Genomic DNA, 18,346 nt, shown 5'->3' with positions numbered 1-18,346 from the left:
TTGCCACCTGAAGATGATCACAGTTAGCTCAGCTAACAACCAGTCACGGTTCAGTTCCAGACAACTGGTGAGTCGTGATTCGTTGTTACCTGAGCTCTGAGCAACTGTGGTATGATTTTCAGTCGACAGCAAGTGACAAAATGGCCGCCCCCTGAGATGGATAAAAATGGGCGGATTTTGCTGATTAACTCATATTTCACAAACAGTGTTAACCAGAATACCATATTCAGACCAGTGGACTGCATAGAATATATTATAAAAATTTTGTTGTTGTTGACCTCCTCTTGAAGTAAGTTAAATTAACCCAACCCAAGCAAATGACATGCGTGCGTGTTTGTGTGTGTGTTGCAACTTGAGGAATGCGCTGATCATAATGTTTAATCACTGTCGTCTGGCAGAATCCTCATACAGGTGGTAGTCCTCTAGCTGTGAACATCCAACTTACAAACATTGCATACCTGTCAACCTCTGCCGATAACTGCCCTTATAAATGATTATGATTCCCCTTACAAACCCCAAAAAAACCTTACAAACACCGTACGACGCATGTTTACTCGCGGTAACCAGACAGTGTAATAGAAATAACAAAGGTAATTTGCATACAAAGTCTTTTATTCAATTTAAAAAAGTTTACAATGCAATAAACTGTGCCTTCAGTGCTTCCTATTGTAAGCCAATGTGCATGATCTAGCAGACTTTATCTGCTCTAATGAGGGTCTCACTTGTGAGCAACAGTTGTCACAGTTCAATTTCATCTGTAATAAAGAAGTAAGAGTGTCTGTTCCCATTGTCTTTCTGTACTCTGTATGAATTTTCCTCACATGGCTGAAAACCCGCTCGCTATCAGCATTACTGTGAGGAAGGCTGAGTAAAATTAGATACATCTTTCTCATCAGTGGAAAGCGATCCAGCCCCAAACCAGTTTTCATTTTGAACACATGAGGCCAAAATGTCTCTGGACGAATTGGTTGTCCATCCTGACTTTTCTGAGGGAGAAGATCATCAGGTATTAGTTGATAGTCTTCCCATTCATCTTTTAATTGTTCCTGATCAAAGTCTGGTGTAAACCTGTTTGCAAGCTTAACAATACTTGTGTAATCCAACATCTCTCTCTTTCTTGGGTCCAACACCACCAAGTCACTCAGTATTGTATTCTCAAATGGAAATTTTTGTTTCATTTTAGTTACAACAGCCTCGTAGAAGGAGCGAACAGAGGAAAAAAAAGTTGCTTGCATGGCTGGTGTGATGCTTTGCCTGATTTCATCCTCCTCATTGGTGTCTTGGAAGAGGGCCCTGGTGCCCAAGCCAACAGCAAGCCTGCTATCTTCATGCTGCAGGCATCTGTTTGTATAATCAACTGCCAGCAGGCTATCAGCAGATTTGACATGTTCCATTTGCACAAATTTCACCAAGAGTTTCTTTAAGAGTCTTTCCATTTCTGGTAGCAAATCTCCAATCATACATGCCTCTGTTTGGAACACAATATTGAATTGATTTATTTGAGGCAGGATGAAGCTGAGGAAGTGGAGTGTGAGGAGAGTAACAGGGTCTTGAAGTCGATCATGGATGCTTTTCACTTTACCTGCCCTTTCAACATCCGCATGGCTAGCGAAGTAGCTTTTGAGTGCTTCGTACTGAGACAATGTTCTTTCAACCACTTTTTGCAGAGACAACCATCGTGTCGGACAATGCTTTAGGATTTTTTCTTGCTCGGAATTTGTAAAGTCCTGAAACTCTTTAAAATCCTCAATTCGTTTGGAACTATTTTTAAAAAAATAAAATATATCCACCAGCAAGTCATCTATGTTTACTGGCAATGTCTTCAGTCCATCTTTGACACACAGATTGCCAAGATGACAAATGCATCCAACACTAAAAACAGCCCCATTTTTTTCTTTTATCCTAGACAAGACAGAGTTTTTCTTTCCAACCATGGTGTTGCAATTGTCGCTTGCAAATCCCACAACCTTACTCCATGGAATGTCATTTTCTTGTAAAATGTTGTCAATAACGGCAAAGATTGATGCTGCTGTGCCTGATGCCAACTCTGGTAAATCGAGGAGTCTGGTATTTGTGTTCTCCCCATCAAAGAAGTGAGCTAACACAACAAGTCGCTTTTTGGTAGTACGATCATTGCTTTCATCAATCATGAGGGTAAATGGGTGAGCTCTGCAGTACTGAATGACGTCTTGGGTGTAGCCACGTGCAAGGCTCTCCTTAACAATCATCGTAGCCTTGGTCCTCCGACATGCAAACTCCTGCACAAATATAATATTAAAATATAAAATTTAAATTTTTGACACGGTGCCATAAATGCTGATTCATTGTAGATATGAATGATACTAATAATAATAATAATAAATTACCTTAGCTGTCTGTGAATCCGGAAACATAACTTTCACCAAATCCGAGAAGTGGTCCGCAGCTGTGAAAGCAATGTTGTGCTCAGCAAGAAAATGGCAGAAGAGAATTTCCGCATTTGTCGTTTTGTGGGATGCTGCAGGATTTGTGGTAGAGACGAAGTGCTTGGTTAATGGGACATGTGAATTGTTTTTTTTCACATTCTCCACGTGTCCGGCAGTTTTAAAGTGGCTCTTCAGATCGTAAAATCCACTCGCAGCAACTTTCAAGTCTTTATTGCAAGGGACACAGAATGAGAATTGAGTGCCTCTTAACGATGCTTTAATCCAGCCAGCATATTCACCTTGAAGTAACTCCCATTCTTTCTTTTTTTTTTTTTTTTTTTTTTTCTTTTTTTTTTGGGGAGATCTCAGTATTGATCATTTGAAATGTCATCATCATTGTTCTCCCTTTTTTTTTTTTTTTTTTTTTGTATGTGTGTTTGTGCGTGTGTGCGTGCGTGTGTGTGTGCGTGCGTGCGTGCGTGCGAAAAAAAAATAAAATAAGAATTCCCATACCGTTCACCTAAACCGAACACTTCAAAATCCAGCCAGAGTCGTGGGGCCGCCAGGAGACCCAAAGGGGGACCAAAGAAAAGAAAGAAAAGCGAAGCCCAGCACCGACCAGACACCACCCACCGGGCCACTAACCTTCACCAACCCCAAAGACATCCCAACTCCAACAAATCAGGGAAACCTCAAGGGCCCAAAGGAGAAACTGAGGAAAGGTAGAAAGGACAGACGAAGCAGAGTGAGATCCACAGACACCAGCCTCCACCGAATCAATGACCTGAGGGAGAAACAAATTGTGTCTGAGTCTCGATAGATGCTGGTGTGGTGGATCTAGCATGCATGAAAATCTCCACCAAAGAGGGGAGCCGTCGACCCCCGCCAGGACAGAGCAAGCGCAACACCTCAGGGCCCCCCAGGCCGCGGCCGCGCCAAAGGACGACCCCCGGGCCCCGCAGGGGCCACCGGCCGGAGAGCAAACCCCGGAGCAGGAGCGCCCCCCACCCCAACGCGGCCCGCGCCCCCAACCCAACGCAGCAGGACGGGGCACTGCAGGCCCACCAGGCACCCCACCGGCCCACAACCCCCGCTCCCCCCGCGACCCCCCCCGCCCCCCACCCCCGCCACCCACCCCAACCCAGCCCCAACCGCCCCCAGGTCCCCAAATCCCCAGACACCCTCCCCACCCCAGCACCCCCCACCCCGGCACCCCCACCACCACCCCCCCACCAACCAAGCCGCCCCCGCCCCCCGCCCCCACCCCCACCAACCGACAGCCCCCCAGCCCCCGACCCCAGACCCCGGGGACACACCGCACCCAGGCATCCGCGCCGAAGAGGGGGCCGGGCAGCGGAGCGGAGAGGGCACCCGCGCCCACCCCACCACGCGGAGGGACGGAACACCAGGGGCAGAAGGGGAGATGGGGGCACCGGAGGACGGGCGGCATCCCCGAACCCCAGGCCCAGCGGGGAGAGGCCCCGGTCGTCACCCCAACGATCAAAGTGAAAAACTAACCCTGTTACTAAGTTCGCCAGCTCGCCGACTGGCGAACTCTACCCCTAAACCGTGTGTGTGACCCCACCCAGTGTATATACATAAGTGTGTGTGTGTGGTGCATTAAAATTGGGGGCAGGTGAACCGGAGCAGAGGGAAATGATATCCCCCCCTGCTCCGATCCATCCGCCCCCCAGGCATGTCAATGAGCGTATGTGGTGCATTAAAATAAATTAATGGGGGGGGGGGGGGGGGGTGCACACGGACAGGCGACCGCAGCACTGCTTCATACCGCGGCCGCCCCAACCGATGCCCCCCCCCCCCCCCCCAGTTGTGTGGTGCATTAAAATTTGGAGGGGAGCTGCAGGGCGGAGACGGTGTCTCCACCCCACCCCACTCCCCCCCAAAGTGTGTTATGTGCCCTAAAATGTATTGTGCAAAACTAGTGCAGTGAGTTAAGAGGAGCGACCAGCTGGGCCCCCCCAACTGGGCGGGGGGGGGGAGGCGCACCCGCCCACCAAAAGCCCCACCCACCCCACCGGGACCCCGGCGGGGCTTGCCCCCCGGATACCGGGGCCCGCCCGAAGTGCCCGGAGGCCCACCGGAGCGGGGCGGGCACAACACCAATCCCGCCCACTCCCCCGGCCCCCGGAGCGCCGAGACCCGGGCCACGGACGGAACCCCCGGCCTAGGGGAGGGGGAGGAGGGCGGACAGGGGAGGGGGAGGGGACGGGGGAAGGAGACGACAGGAAGGGCAGGAGGCAGCAGCAGGGCCGCAGAGAGAGGGGGAGAGGAGGAGGAAGGGCGACGAGGGAGAAGGGACAGGGAGGCGGAGGACGGGCGGGGAGAGGTGAAGAGGGAGAGGAAGCAAGGGGGAGGAAGGGGGAGGGGAGAGGGAACCACGGGGCACCCCGGCGGCCCACAGGCCCCGACCCGCGTCGCCGGACCCAGAGCGACGGACCGCGCCGGGGCGGCGCCGCCCCGGACACCAGGGAGAGCCCCGCAACACAGCACCCACCACGAGACCCAGGGAACGACCAAGACGCAGCCGCCACCCAGCAGCCAACAGAGGGGCAGACCCGCCCACGCCCAGCCAGGGGGGACAGCACCTGTAGCGTTAGTCCCCTGGCATGCAGTGAAACTCCCATTCTTTCTGGTGTCAACCCGATCCTTGAGTTCTTCGTTTCTTACTAGGTGGCTCCTCCATGCTTGCTTCCACGATATTTACTCTATGTATATCTACGCATGCGCATGTCAGCGCATTTTTTTTCCCCGTACAAAAGTCGGTGTACGGCGTACATGATTTGAAATGGTAAAAAAACGTATAAAATACGTATAAAACGTACAAGTTGACAGGTATGACATTGGCTCACTCTTCAGAAGGGTCGCCGGGCAGTAGGCGGGGTACACCCTGAGCTGGTAGATCAGCCAATCTCGGGCATATCATTTTTATTTAGTTGTTGTTTTTTAATAAGAAAAAAAGTAGTATAACTCGACTTACAAACAGCCACTCGTCTGCAGTGATGTGGCCTCTGTGTCGGTCCGTTGTGGTGGTGAAGAAGCTGCCTCGAAAGGCGAAACTTTCGATTTACCGGTCAATCTACGTTCCTATCCTCATCTATGGTCCCGAGCTGTGGGTCGTGACCGAAAGAACAAGATCCCGGATACAAGCGGCCGGAATGAGTTTCCTCCGCAGGGTGTCCGGGCTCTCCCTTAGAGATAGAGTGAGAAGCTCGGTCATCCGGGAGGGACTCGGAGTAGAGCCGCTGCTGCTAGATTTAAGTAGGATAGTTTGGTTAATGTTAACATCAAGAGATGTATATATATCCAGTGGTAAAATAAGCATGACGTTAGTGTTACTGAAATCCAATGAAAAGTTCCAAAAACACGTGATGTGAATTGTCATCCTGGAATTACTTCAAGGTAAGTATCACAGGTTAAATTTGGTCTCTTTTTTTTAGACAACCTGATTTAACATTAAATTTTGACAACTTTAATTTCATTTAATAGTGGTTTGTTGTGAATAATATATGTTTAACAGACATCTATACGACGTCTAATGGAGTTTAAATTTAGTATAAAAGCGAACGTTTAGCAAACGTCTAAATTTATACGTCTATAAATAGACGTCTATTAGCGGTTATTTAAACATCTAAAAATAGACAAGGGGTCTAGACGTCTATTACACGTCTAAGCTTTAATTTTTAGACCATTTTAGACACCGTTTTTAGCCTAGATGTCTAAGTTCCATTTAGACGTCTATTAGACATCTTTTAGACCGAAAAATGCTTGGTGGGTAAACAATAGCAGGGGAAAACATTTTTCAACAATACGCTTGCCTGAAATGTGCAGAGCATGATGCCACAGACTGGCTGCTACCGTATCTTTTTTTTTTTTTTTTTTTGCCTGTACAACACGAGGATCAACCACACAGAAAATAATGGACCTTCTTGACTCATAAAATTTGCCACTGATTTCTGAAGGTTTGTGTTTTCTTTGTATTTGCTACATAAATGTGTTTTATGTGCTTTAAGCACTTATGTTACAATTAGACTTTGCAGAGTAAACACTACCTGGCCTATTTTTTGTGGAAAAAAGGTGGCTTAAATATTGCGCTGCAATAAAAGTTATATTATTCTAAAGCACCAATCACAAACTTATTGTTTAGTAATTATTACCAATATTGTCAAAAATATCGTCACCGCAAATTTATTTGAAATATTGTGATATCATTTTTAGGCCATATCACCCACCCCTACTTTACAGTATTCAGAAGAACAGAAGAATAGGATACACCAAATTACAGGTAGCCTACATATGATGGCAAACTTTGAATGGGTGGGTTTTGAGCAGTCTTCTTCTTTTCCTTTGGGCTTTTCCCTTCAGGGGTCACCACAGCCAATCAGTTGTCTCCCTCTAACCCTGTCCTCTGCATCCTCTGCTCTCACACCAACTACCTTCATGTCCTCTTTAACTACATCCATAAACCTCCTCTTTGGTCTTCCTCTAGACCTCCTGCCTGGCATTTGGAAATTCAGCATCCTTCTGCCAATAAACTCACTATCTCTCCTCTGGACATGTCCAAACCATCTCAGTCTGGCCTCTCTGACTTTATCTCCAAAGCCTCTAACATGTGCTGTCCGTCTGATGTACAGTACTCGTTCCTGATTCCGTCCATCCTGGTCACTCCCAAAGAGAACCTCCGCATCTTCATCTCTGCCACCTCCAGCTCTGCCTCCCGTCTTTTCCTCAGTGGCACTGTGTGCAGACCAAACAACATCGCTGGTCTCACCACAGTTTTATAAACCTTTCCTTTCATTTTAGCTGAAACTCTTCTGTGACACTTTTCTCCACCCGTTCCAGCCTGCCTGCACACACTTCTCTTCACTTCTTTTCCACACTCTCCATTGCTTTGGACTGTTGACCCTAAATATGTCAACTCCTCCACCTTCTTGGTCTCTTCTCTCTGTAACCTCACTCTTCCACTTGGGTCCCTCCCATTCACACACAGATACTCCGCCTTGCTACGGCTAACCTTCATTGCCCTCCTTTCCAGGGCAAACTTCCACGCCTGTAGCTTCTCCTCCACCTGTTCCCTGCTCTCACTACAGATCACAATGTCATCTGCAAACATCGTAGTCCATGGAGATTCCTGTCGAACCTCATCTGTCATCATGCCCATTACCATAGCAATTGAGAAGTGGCTCAGAGCTGATCCCTGATGTAGTCCCACCTCCACTTTGAACGGCAACCTGACTGTGCAGTCAAGGTCACAGATTGCCGGTCTGGTGCGGACTGCCAGGAAGATCATGGGGGTCAGGAAGCATCCTTCCCTACAGATGCTTTATGAGCGGTCCGTCACCGGACTGGCACAGAAAATTGTTACTGACCCGACTCACATTCTGCATCATCAGTCACAGCTACTGCCTTTCCGGCAGGAGATTCAGGGCCCCCAGAACCAGGCTGAACCGCTACAAGAACTCATTCCTGCCGACATCCATCAAACTGCTTAACAACCGATATTAACTCAGTACAATACGATATATGGTGGAATGTTGTGTGTGTGGAAAATATGCAGCCGTGCTGTACATACTCATGTATATATATATATCGGAATGTGTGTGTGTATATGGGTATGTGCAGTCGTCATGTATGTACTTCTCTACACATGTATATTTCTGTGAAGACTTCTGAGAAGTCTTCTATTTATTGCTGCACTTCCTATTTAATTTTAATTTGATCTCTTTCTATTCTGTTGCTTTCTCTTTACTGTAAACTGCAGCCGGACGGAGTAAATAAAAAAATAAAAAATATATCGTATATAAATAAAAGTATATCGTATCGTACCTACAGCACACCTCACCACTGTTTTACAGTCCTCATACATGTCCTGCACCACTTGAACATACTTCTCTGCCACTCCAGACGTCCTCATACAAAACCACAGTTCCTCTCTGGGCACCATGTCAAAAGCTTTCTCCAGATCTACAAAGACACAATGCAGCTCCTTCTGACCGTCTCTGTACTTCTCGATCAGCATCCTCAAAGCAAATACTTACTTACTTAACTCATTCACTGCCATTGACGGCTTAAGACGTCAAAAAATTCAATTTAACCATTTCTACTAGTATAATAATTTTTCCACTTTTGTTAACAAAAGTGTGAACGTTTTAATTGTACATTTAGAACAGATATAAAATTTGTGATTAATCGTGAGTTAACTAGTGAAGTCAATTACAATTAAAAAATGCAATCACCTGACGTGATAAAAAAAAAGAAAAAAGAGAATATTATTAAAAATTAGGGGCGTAACGCAATTACAATTTTTAATCGTAATTAATCGCATGACTTCAGTAGTTAACTCACAATTAATCACAAAATTTATACCTGTTCTAAATGTACAGTAAAAAAATTCTATGTTTTCATACTCAACGCAACAACAAAAACAAACAACAAAGTGGGGGGAAGAAAGTTAAACTAATAGAAATAGTTCAAATGAATCTTTGACGTCTATAGCCGTCAATGGCAGTGAATGAGTTAATTAATTAATTAAAAATAATTCTTCAAAATAAAATACTTTATTCGCGAAGTATGTTGCAATGAGCCCCTCCCTTCCCCCAAAGATAATTAGAAGTAGCACATGGCAACATTTTGAAGCGAGACTATAGAGGCCTCAAGAAGACCTAAACTAAGGAGTGGCTGACATGCTCCACTGATGTCATCAACTGGTATAGGTCTTCTATACTGTTCACAGCAAATTCAGCAATCATTGCAAAATTTCCTTATCTGGAAAAAGTGCATTCTCTTCATGCCAGACAGTTTCAAGTTTCTCAGTTCAAGTGTAGAGCATTCCAAGGCAGCATATAAGAGGGCTACGACACGTTGTGCTCCTCAGTATCTAGTGACTCACACACAACTACAAAGGTAACTGCACAAATTGACCATCAAGATGTATTGCCTTTCTCAACATTTACAGCATCTTTGTTTCGCTGTAGCGCAATGCAATGCTGCTAGCTATTAAGGGTTTCTTAAAAAATGTCATTTTCTGTCAATTTGCAGATGACGTTTGCTCTTCGCTCGTTGTTTCTCCTTTGCGGGATCGCTGGACTGTTGACTGGAACCGTACGTCCAAATTTCACCTAGCATTGTGTTTGATTTATTGTTGTCTACATTTGTGTCAATTCTCTGCAATCTAGTTTTAAAAAATCGTCCTTTTCTTCTTCTTCGCAGTGGTCTAAGCCTGCCAATGAGAAAGGTTGGAGGGTGTCTTTCATTTATATGTTTTCCAAATGAAAAATTATTTTGTTTTGACACCTACCAAGTTCAATCGACATGTCTCATTTTGTTCCTGAATCAATCATTTTTGTAGTTCACAATAGCTGTCCTAAAGGCTGGACTCAGTTGGACTGCCACTGTTACATCTACGAACATGAGGAGAGAACCTTTGCGGATGCAGAGGTAGGGAGGATTTTCACACAGTAGCTGTGACGTACTGTAGTCATAAAGCAGTTGATTGTGAATGCAAGCAGCGGTCAAGGTTGGGGAATGCAGATCCAAAAAGAAAAAGCCCTGCCATAGATTGGCTTTTGCCACAGGTGCTTCTTACTCAACAGGTGTAGACGAGCTCGTTTACCTGCCAGTTGAGTAGACGCACCCGTGGTTAAAGCCAATATGCGGCAGGGTTTTTCCTTTCCGGACCTGGATTCCCCAAGCCTGGCAACGATCCATCAAAAAACAAACAAACACTTTGCTCCAGAATCAAGATGTATTATTAACTGTCTGATGAGTTCCAGTTGTGAACTCTCTTTCTCCCATTAGAGCGTCTGCAACATTCTTGGTGGGAATCTGGTGTCCATCCACAGCGCCCTGGAAAATGCTTTTGTTCATGAATTGATTCGGGAGCATGGTAACAACGACGAAGTCTGGATTGGACTTCATGATGCAATCGAGGTGAAACATTGGCTAAAAGAAAAGTTGGGATTGAATCAAGTCACCTGCGTTCAATTATTATTTACCTTGAAATGCTTTTAGAGTGTGTGGAAACCTGGTTCAAGTGAAGAACGATTGCAAAGTGGCTGACCTTTTGTAGCCATTTCATGATCATGAACTAGAAATTTCAAGAATAGAAAATTGCCATTAATTGAATGAAATTTTAAGGAACAATGCTATATTAGGATTAGGATACAAACAGTAGGTCTTTCTTTAATGTTATCTGTCATTTTTTGGGGGTGGGGTGGGGAGTATTATATATATTAAAAGTAATAGTGGTATGGACGACAACTCAAGAGTTGAGTACCCGTGTTTGTATTGGTCTGGGAAAAAAATGGTATCGAACATCCCTGACCGTAATACTGTACATTTAAAGTGGACTTGACTTAGCCTTTAAAATAAACTCAGAAAGCTTATGTTTGAAATTAATTGCCAAAGACGAAAATGAAGTACATTTTTGATATAGCTGTAGTTTTAGTTGTTTTTTAAAATGTCAAATGTAGTCTCAGTTTTTGTTTAAACCAAAACAAAACACTTATTTTACTGTATTTCATATCCGAAAATGTTCGTTCAATGTTTTTTTCCCGTTAGTTTTCATTAACTTTAATTGAAATTATTAAAATGTGACTTTGTGTTCCAGGATGACGACTTCATTTGGACCGATGGCTCAGATCAGGATTTCACTCACTTTGATGCAACAGAGCCCGACGAAACTGGGCCCTGCGTACACATTGATGAAAGCGGTGGGTGCAATCAGGAAATGTTTGTCCAGAATATAATGTTGTCATACTGAAACATTTATTTCTCACAGATGGATTTTGGGAGGATGGGTCCTGCGCAGACGACCTCTCATATGTTTGCATCAGAGATGTGCCCCTGATCCATGACCATCACTAATCACATTCTTCTATTATTACATGTATTTCCCTAATCACGATGATTCAATGAGACTATCCATCCATTTTCTCAACCGCTCATTCCTCACAAGGGTCGCGGGGTGACGGAGCCTATACCAGCTGCCTTCAGAATTTTTAAGATGTTTTTTGCATACCTGAATTTATGATCAACTCTTCTTTTTGACACATTTGTAACCTCAAAGGAAATCCCTCTGGTAAATGAAGTAATCTCTCAAAATCAAAAAAAATGCGTTTGTGTCTTGATTTCTCAAACAATTTGAGTCTTTTTTTTTTTGAAAGAGGTGGCTGTGAGTCAGCAATCAGTTAGAACAGCTCCATTCAACTTTAAAAAACACATCCCAGCAAAACCCACTATATGAAGCATTTTAGAACTGTGTTATTTTATCAATTCTGGAAAATATTTTAGCTTTGTGTTCAAATAAGCAATCACAAATTTCACAAGTAAATATGTGAGTAAATGTACATGAGACAATTCAATGTATGTATACCTTTCTGTGAATGTCAGATATGCACCCTGCCATAGGAAGGTCGAGAAACACTGCATAAGAGCCCCAAAGATAATCACCTATAATTAGCACTTGACAACTGATTGACAGAAACCGATAGAAGCCTCTAGCGGAACTAAACTAAGGGAATGGCTGACAGCCTCTGCTGTAGCATTCAATTAACTAATGAAGAATGCAAAAACATCCTCGCGTCTAAAGGAGCAACAGCATTGTCTCATCTTTAACTTTTGGATTCTCCTAATGCCAGAACACCGTAAATTGAATGATACTCAAAATATGGCTTAATGTCATCCCACTATCAAGCATCACAGCTGCAAAAGTAACAATAAACATCTTTTTAATTAGATTAATAACCCATATTTGATATTAAAAGTGAAGCATTTTTCATTGTTTGGAATCTGTTCTCCGTCCACATTAAGATGGAATGTGCAAATGTTGAACTGATTGGGGAGGGTGGTTATTTTGTTGAAGCCATTTTACCATATGAATGTGGCCTCAATATTTTCACAAGCTTAAAGGAAAGGTATAGAATTGAGTGTTGGGACTCAATGAGAAGAGAAAACATCATCTACCACCACCTACAGTTGGGCATTCGTCAGATATCCATAAGGAGGACTTTAGGACAACGTTGTATAGAAATCTGGATAAATTGTCAAATTCAAACATGACAATCACCTGTCCTTGACCGCTACACGCCTACCTCAGAATATTCACGGTGACCTACATTTAGAACCTGAATTTGAATATTTGTTTTATATTTGTTCACAAAAGACTCATCTCTTCATTTTATACAGTTTCTCTTCCAGTACATGTAGGGAAAGTTTAGATTGATTTATTTTCTTCTTCTTTTTTAGGACCAGGACCCACCAAGCCTTAACGGCAATCTTTGCTTCAGCATAATAAACTGCCACATATTTATTCCATCCTTGTACCTGTACCTTTATAGCACATCCTTACATACCGCATATCCTTCAGCTATGCAAATTTATGTACAAGAGTTAAATTGTCGCTTTATGACAAAAATGCCACCAAAATACACATGCACATTTCCAATCAAGTCCACTTCAAACTCTGAAAATATCAAAACAATTGTCGCACAATAGTATTCTGGATTTTATGGGTATTAAGCTTTTTTTCAATATATACAATGCAGTTTCGAGACAAGACAGGGACAAATGAACGGCGAAAAATAGACATTTTGTACACAGTTGTATTTGTCTGTAAAGAGCAAAAAATAATTCAAGGGGAGGTCAAGTCAAACATTTTCTTTCCAATAGTAGCCTACGCTCCATGTTAAATTATGGTCCACATTCTTCCAAACAGAATTTAACAAAGACAATGTACAATAATGGCAAAAACTTGAGCTCGATACTATAACCCAGCGGTTCACAACTTTCTTTGGCTAAAACTGACCACAGACATTTTTTTTAATTTATCCATCCATCCATCCATCCATATACTACCGCTTATCTGGGGTCGGGCCGCGGGGGCAGCAGATTTAGGAGGGAAACCCAGACTTCCACGCCCCGCTCAGTTGACACCACGCCCCTACTTAACATTCGGGTCTAAAGTCTGAAACTGATCCCCCCCTCGAAAATAAATAAATAAATATATATATATATATATATATATATATATATAAATATTTGAAAATGAAAAAAAAGATCTGAAAGTGACATAAGATTTGAAAGTGAAAAAATAAGTTTTGAAAGTGACAAAATTAGTTTTGAAACTCTAAAATATAACATCTGAATCTGAAAAAAAAACATGCAACTGAAAAAAATAAGACCTCAAATATTAAAATATATATGGAAGCAAAAAGTGAAAATAAATATTTTATTCAAAGGAAATACCCAAGTAAATCAAAATGAATATTGACCCGAGAAATTTATATATTTGTTTGTACCTCTGTACATTTTGTGAAATTCAAGATCAATACAACAATTTTCAAAACTTTTGACCCTAATTTAACGCCATAGTTATCCTAATGTTAGCAATTTAGCCCTAAACTAGCAAAATTAGGATCATGTAGGGCAGTGGTTCTCAACCTTTTTTTCAGTGATGTATCCTCTGCAAAATATTTTTTCAGCCTAGTACTTCTAACCAGCACTAAGCATTTTGCATGAACAAAACAAAAAGTGCTGTCCCATCATGTGTCTGTTGTAATATGTAAGTTATTGACACAAAATGAAATGGACCTGAAAATCTCTCAAATTTCTCACATCTACAGTAGTTATTGGAGATTGCCGAGCCACAAAAGCTGCATGAATGTGCTTTGTGCAATTCATAACAAGTCAGTGACTTTTGTTTAAAAGGCACAGGTGAATATTGTAAAATTAGCCCCACCCCCCCCCCCCCCCTGTCCCAAAACCAAACTTTTTTTCTCTGTACCTGTGAATTGTGCAGCCTCCTGATTTGCTGGTATATGGTACCATTTATTTTCAGGGTCTAACTCGTGGAACCCAGACTTCGAAATAGACATGGTGAAGCTGCATTTAGCTGTTGTGCTGCACACAAATAAATAAACTGCCAACAGAAGTGAAGCCAGCCCCGAGTGTAATTGCTTTTAAATCCAGATTAAAAACATACCTTTGATTAAGGTCTTTTAAACAGTTTTTAATCATATTTTTTCTTTCTTTAAATTCTTTAAAACTCCTTTCGCTAAATGTTTTTAAAGTTTGCTGTCTAATGTTTTACCATTGTCAATGTATGTTCTTTTTGTAAATTTTTGTAACCTACTTTTGTTTTCTCTTCTTTGCTTCTGAATGTTAACTGCTGTGTTTGTCGACGCTTATAGGTGTTGTCGTACCTTGTGTAAAGCACATTAATTTGCCTTGTCTATGAACTGTGCTACACAAATAAACTTGCTTTGCCTTTTAAAATCATGTTTCTGAAAATGTGGTTCTTGTATTGTATGCTCTTTTAGTAAGCTATTTTTATTTACTTGCTTGCTTTTACACCTCTTTAACTCTATAACTGCTTTTGAATGTTGTACTTTTAATGACAGTATGAGAAGCATTTTGAGTTATGTTGTGTATGAAATGCGCTATAAATCAATGACAAATGCTAGATACTGCTAAATGGTTAAACAATGTGAAAAAAATTCAGAATCGTCATTCATATATATATTTCCAGGTAGTGTTATTCACTGTATAATCTAGTAAAGATTTTATCTGCTGTTACATTTTGTACCAATTTTGGTGGCAAACTTTGATCTATATGAAGAGATGGTTGACGCTTGCCCTTCCATTCTTACAGTGTCTGAGGACCAATCAGTCAACATCCGCTTTTCTATCTTAGCATGTAGCATGTGAATACGCCAAACTTGCTCTGACAATCTGTAAGCCAGAAGGAGCAAACGGCACGTCCGCACACGAGCAACACACACACGTACGTGGATGCAGAGACAGATTCCTTCATTTATTAAAGAGAAAAGCTTTGAAGTTTCAAAATTTGGTTTAGCTTTTTGGCAATCAACCACACAGGAGAAGTGGAAAAGGACATTTTAGAGCATATCCAGAAACAGAAAGACACCGCTTATGTCATGTAGTGTCCCAGAGGAGACATCAAGACCACAGGAAAGATGCTGTTGGAGAATATGTGACGTTGGCAGTTACGTCTTAGTGCAGTCCAGTGACACAAACAAATGGAATCTCCGTTGTGCAGTCCTCGTCATCCCAGAAGAGAGCTGGGAAAAAAACACACAAGTAAAAAGATTTAGACATCAACATCAACATATGTACTCCTCCCTGATAGAAATCAAAAGCCAATCATACTATCTGTTCCGGTATTTGTTACGACACAGTCCTCAGCATCATTGACAGGGGCAGCACCACCTTCAAAGACCTCGAAACCAGGAGTTGATCCATCGGTCCACACAAAGACTGTATCCTGGAAGTCACATTTGAATGTGTCACACGTCTTGATAACAACTGCTTGGATTTTCATGTTTGTATTAGCTCAAGCCTTACAGCCGCTATGTCATTGTATCCAATCCAGGAAGCTTGAGTTGGTGTCGTCCCATAGTCAACCAGTGCGAGAACTACCGCATGTTCAACTGTACTTAGAATGGAGGCCAGATTCCCTCCGATTGCTACGCAGGTCAGCTAAACAGTGGAAATAAATTTGGTCAGGGTTGACATGAAATATGTTGAGGCCGTTTATGAATGCATCTATCTTGTTACTTCTGCATCATCAAAGTCTCTTGACTGGTTCACGACATAGAAACAGCGGTCATCCAACCGAGTCCATCCGTTTGGACAGGAAGGAACTGAAAAACAGTGAATTTTACACACATTACATAACTGCAAACAAGTGTCAAATATTTTATATATAAGTCAAGTGTTAAAGTCACCTTTGACTGACTTGTCACCTTTGGCTGAATTGGCCGCAGACCACTGCAAAGAAAAAAAAACATGTTCACTGTTAGAAAATAATCACCCATGATGGATGTCACCTACTGAAGTCACTATATGTGTAAGCAGGCAGTCTTGGCAAATTCTTGGGTGTTTCTTGCTTGTAATATTGTAAATATTATTTGCACTTACGACTCCAGTCAACAGTCCACTGATCCCGCACAGGAGAAGCAATGAGCGAAGAGCAAATGCCATCTGCGCAATGACAGGGAAAAACAAACAAACTTCACATTGATTTACATCACATCAGTTTGGATTTGTACGTTGAATACTAAAGTCACAGGTTTAGGCTTTCATGGCACGAAAGGGAGTGTGGAAAAGGTAGGCTGGAAAGTTGTGTCACGTTACCTTTGCAGTCGTGATGCGGAGAGGATGTGTGGAAGATGACGACGAGCGTTGCTTTTATATGTCAGCTCTGGAATTTTTTTACGTGTCACTCATGTCACGTGACGCATCAGACGGGTTCTCGACTACCCTTTTGGGAACAATGGGACTTAAAAAAAGGAGTGAAAAAAGGTGTGACTAATTTAGCGTAGACCATTGGTTCCCTTCATTTACCTCCCCCCCCCTCCTTTTTTTTTTGGTGTGGATATGCTGTTGGACTTGGATTTGATTGATCACATGCTCATTGGCGTATACCATCAAAAAATCCAAAGCTCCACCGTAGAATACATGCAACATCATCTTCTCGATATTGAATCCACCAAATCTAATTTGCAACATTTTGCACTCTTCTTTGTTGTCAAAGACAGGAGTGGCCTCAGAGAGGTTGCTTTGCTCGAAAGAGTCAGGAATGCAACGTTGGACGAGGTGTTGGGGAAGCAAGGGCGGTGCTCGTGCGCACAAGGAAATATTCTTTAGACTTTTTGGGTTATTGTGTTGAATTGGATTGCTCCACTCCCATGTCACACCCTGATGTTCTCCAAGCCATGCGCTGTGATTTGGTGCAGTCCTGAAGTCAGCAAAGTGTTCTTTGATTGCAAATGAATTGGACCGCCTTGACTAATGAGAATTTTCGAGAAGAGTATGTTGACAACACGCCCACAAGCCATCCTATGTCAGCGTTCTGATTCTTTGCTGTGATCCGCTACGAACATTTCTCACGTGGGAGTGACGACCGCAAGCGGACGCCATTAAAAAACTCAACATCACACCTTGAAATGTAATGACCTTCATTTTAGAGTCACACCCAACATGGCTCCATCTCCGGTGACGCCAATGCTGTTTTGGTATGCCACTCGTCCTGTCTAATTGGCTTAACAACTGCTGAAAATGTACTGACTGATTAATCTCCCACGGCACGCCTGTCTTTTGGGGCGTAGTCGCACTCATGTTGTGACAGCAGCTCATTAAGGGCATAATTGGGCTTTTTTTTTTTTTTTGTCACATTAGGTCAGGTGTTCCAGACCAGCCTCCTCTATAATGACTTTGTGTTTCATTTGTCACTTAAGGTATGCCAAATCGGGTTCATGTGAGGGTGTTTAAAGGGCCAATTAAGAAAGAGGGAAAAAAATTAAGAAAATAAAACTATAATCTTAAGAGAATAAAAATCATGATCTACTAGTGTCAAGTACGTGAGTGTCATTTTGTGATAAAAGATCATCATTATTATATTTAGATTTATTTCGGCTTGATAAAAATTGGGACACGCTGAACTAAACTAAGTTTGGAGGACAACTATGGCGACCAACTCATTATAAACATGTTTGCGATGGTTGTTTCACTCATACTCATTTGTTACTGACCCGACTCACATTCTGCATCATGAGTTCCAGCTACTGCCTTCCGGCAGGAGATTCAGGGCCCCCAGAACCAGGCTGAACCGCTACAAGAACTCATTCCTGCCGACATCCATCAAACTGCTTAACAACCGACATTAACTCAGTACAATACGATATATGGTGCAATGTTGTGTGTGTGGAATATTGGAATATATGTAGCCGTGCTGTACATACTCATGTGTGTGTGTATATATATATATATATATATATATATATAGGAGTGTGTGTGTGTGTGTATATGGGTGTGTGCAGTCCTCATGTATGTACTTCTCTACACATGTATACTTCTGTGATGACTTCTGGGAAGTCTTCTACTTATTGCTGCACTTCTTATTT

The 18,346-nt window shown here is 42.6% G+C and overlaps 2 protein-coding genes across 2 annotated transcripts; one reads left to right on the top strand and one right to left on the bottom strand.

Annotated features, from left to right (window-relative positions):
* Nucleotides 1–9,734: 9,734 nt before the first annotated feature.
* Nucleotides 9,735–11,288, top strand: LOC144058278 (galactose-specific lectin nattectin-like). The gene is made up of 4 exons (XM_077576662.1): nt 9,735–9,860; nt 10,221–10,352; nt 11,032–11,134; nt 11,203–11,288. The coding sequence occupies exons 1-4, from the start codon at nt 9,735–9,737 to the stop codon at nt 11,286–11,288; spliced, it is 447 nt and encodes a 148-aa protein (XP_077432788.1).
* Nucleotides 11,289–15,213: 3,925 nt separating this feature from the next.
* LOC144054046 (galactose-specific lectin nattectin-like) lies at nt 15,214–16,636 on the bottom strand. Its single transcript, XM_077569096.1, has 7 exons — nt 16,578–16,636; nt 16,362–16,424; nt 16,169–16,211; nt 15,999–16,084; nt 15,786–15,920; nt 15,591–15,705; nt 15,214–15,502 (listed from the first exon to the last, which is right to left on the bottom strand). The coding sequence occupies exons 2-7, from the start codon at nt 16,422–16,424 to the stop codon at nt 15,435–15,437; spliced, it is 510 nt and encodes a 169-aa protein (XP_077425222.1). The 5' UTR covers nt 16,578–16,636; the 3' UTR covers nt 15,214–15,434.
* Between the last annotated feature and the right edge of the window lie 1,710 nt (nt 16,637–18,346).

Source organism: Vanacampus margaritifer, chromosome 1 (genome assembly GCF_051991255.1).
Source record: "Vanacampus margaritifer isolate UIUO_Vmar chromosome 1, RoL_Vmar_1.0, whole genome shotgun sequence".
Lineage (NCBI taxonomy): Eukaryota > Metazoa > Chordata > Actinopteri > Syngnathiformes > Syngnathidae > Vanacampus > Vanacampus margaritifer.
Note: the sequence above shows the minus strand (reverse complement) of the source record. Positions and strands in the feature narration are given on the sequence as shown.

Bases quoted from the DNA above. Each gene is read 5' to 3' on its own strand.
- LOC144058278 (XM_077576662.1), top strand. From the start codon at position 9,735: ATGTCTCATTTTGTTCCTGAATCAATCATTTTTGTAGTTCACAATAGC. The intron at 9,861-10,220 runs GTAGGGAGGATT...TTCTCCCATTAG, and splicing joins GAACCTTTGCGGATGCAGAG to AGCGTCTGCAACATTCTTGG. The intron at 10,353-11,031 runs GTGAAACATTGG...TTTGTGTTCCAG, and splicing joins GACTTCATGATGCAATCGAG to GATGACGACTTCATTTGGAC.
- LOC144054046 (XM_077569096.1), bottom strand. From the start codon at position 16,424: ATGGCATTTGCTCTTCGCTCATTGCTTCTCCTGTGCGGGATCAGTGGA. The intron at 16,085-16,168 runs GTGACTTTAACA...ACTGTTTTTCAG, and splicing joins AGGTGACAAGTCAGTCAAAG to TTCCTTCCTGTCCAAACGGA. The intron at 15,503-15,590 runs GTATGATTGGCT...TTTTTTTCCCAG, and splicing joins AACAAATACCGGAACAGATA to CTCTCTTCTGGGATGACGAG.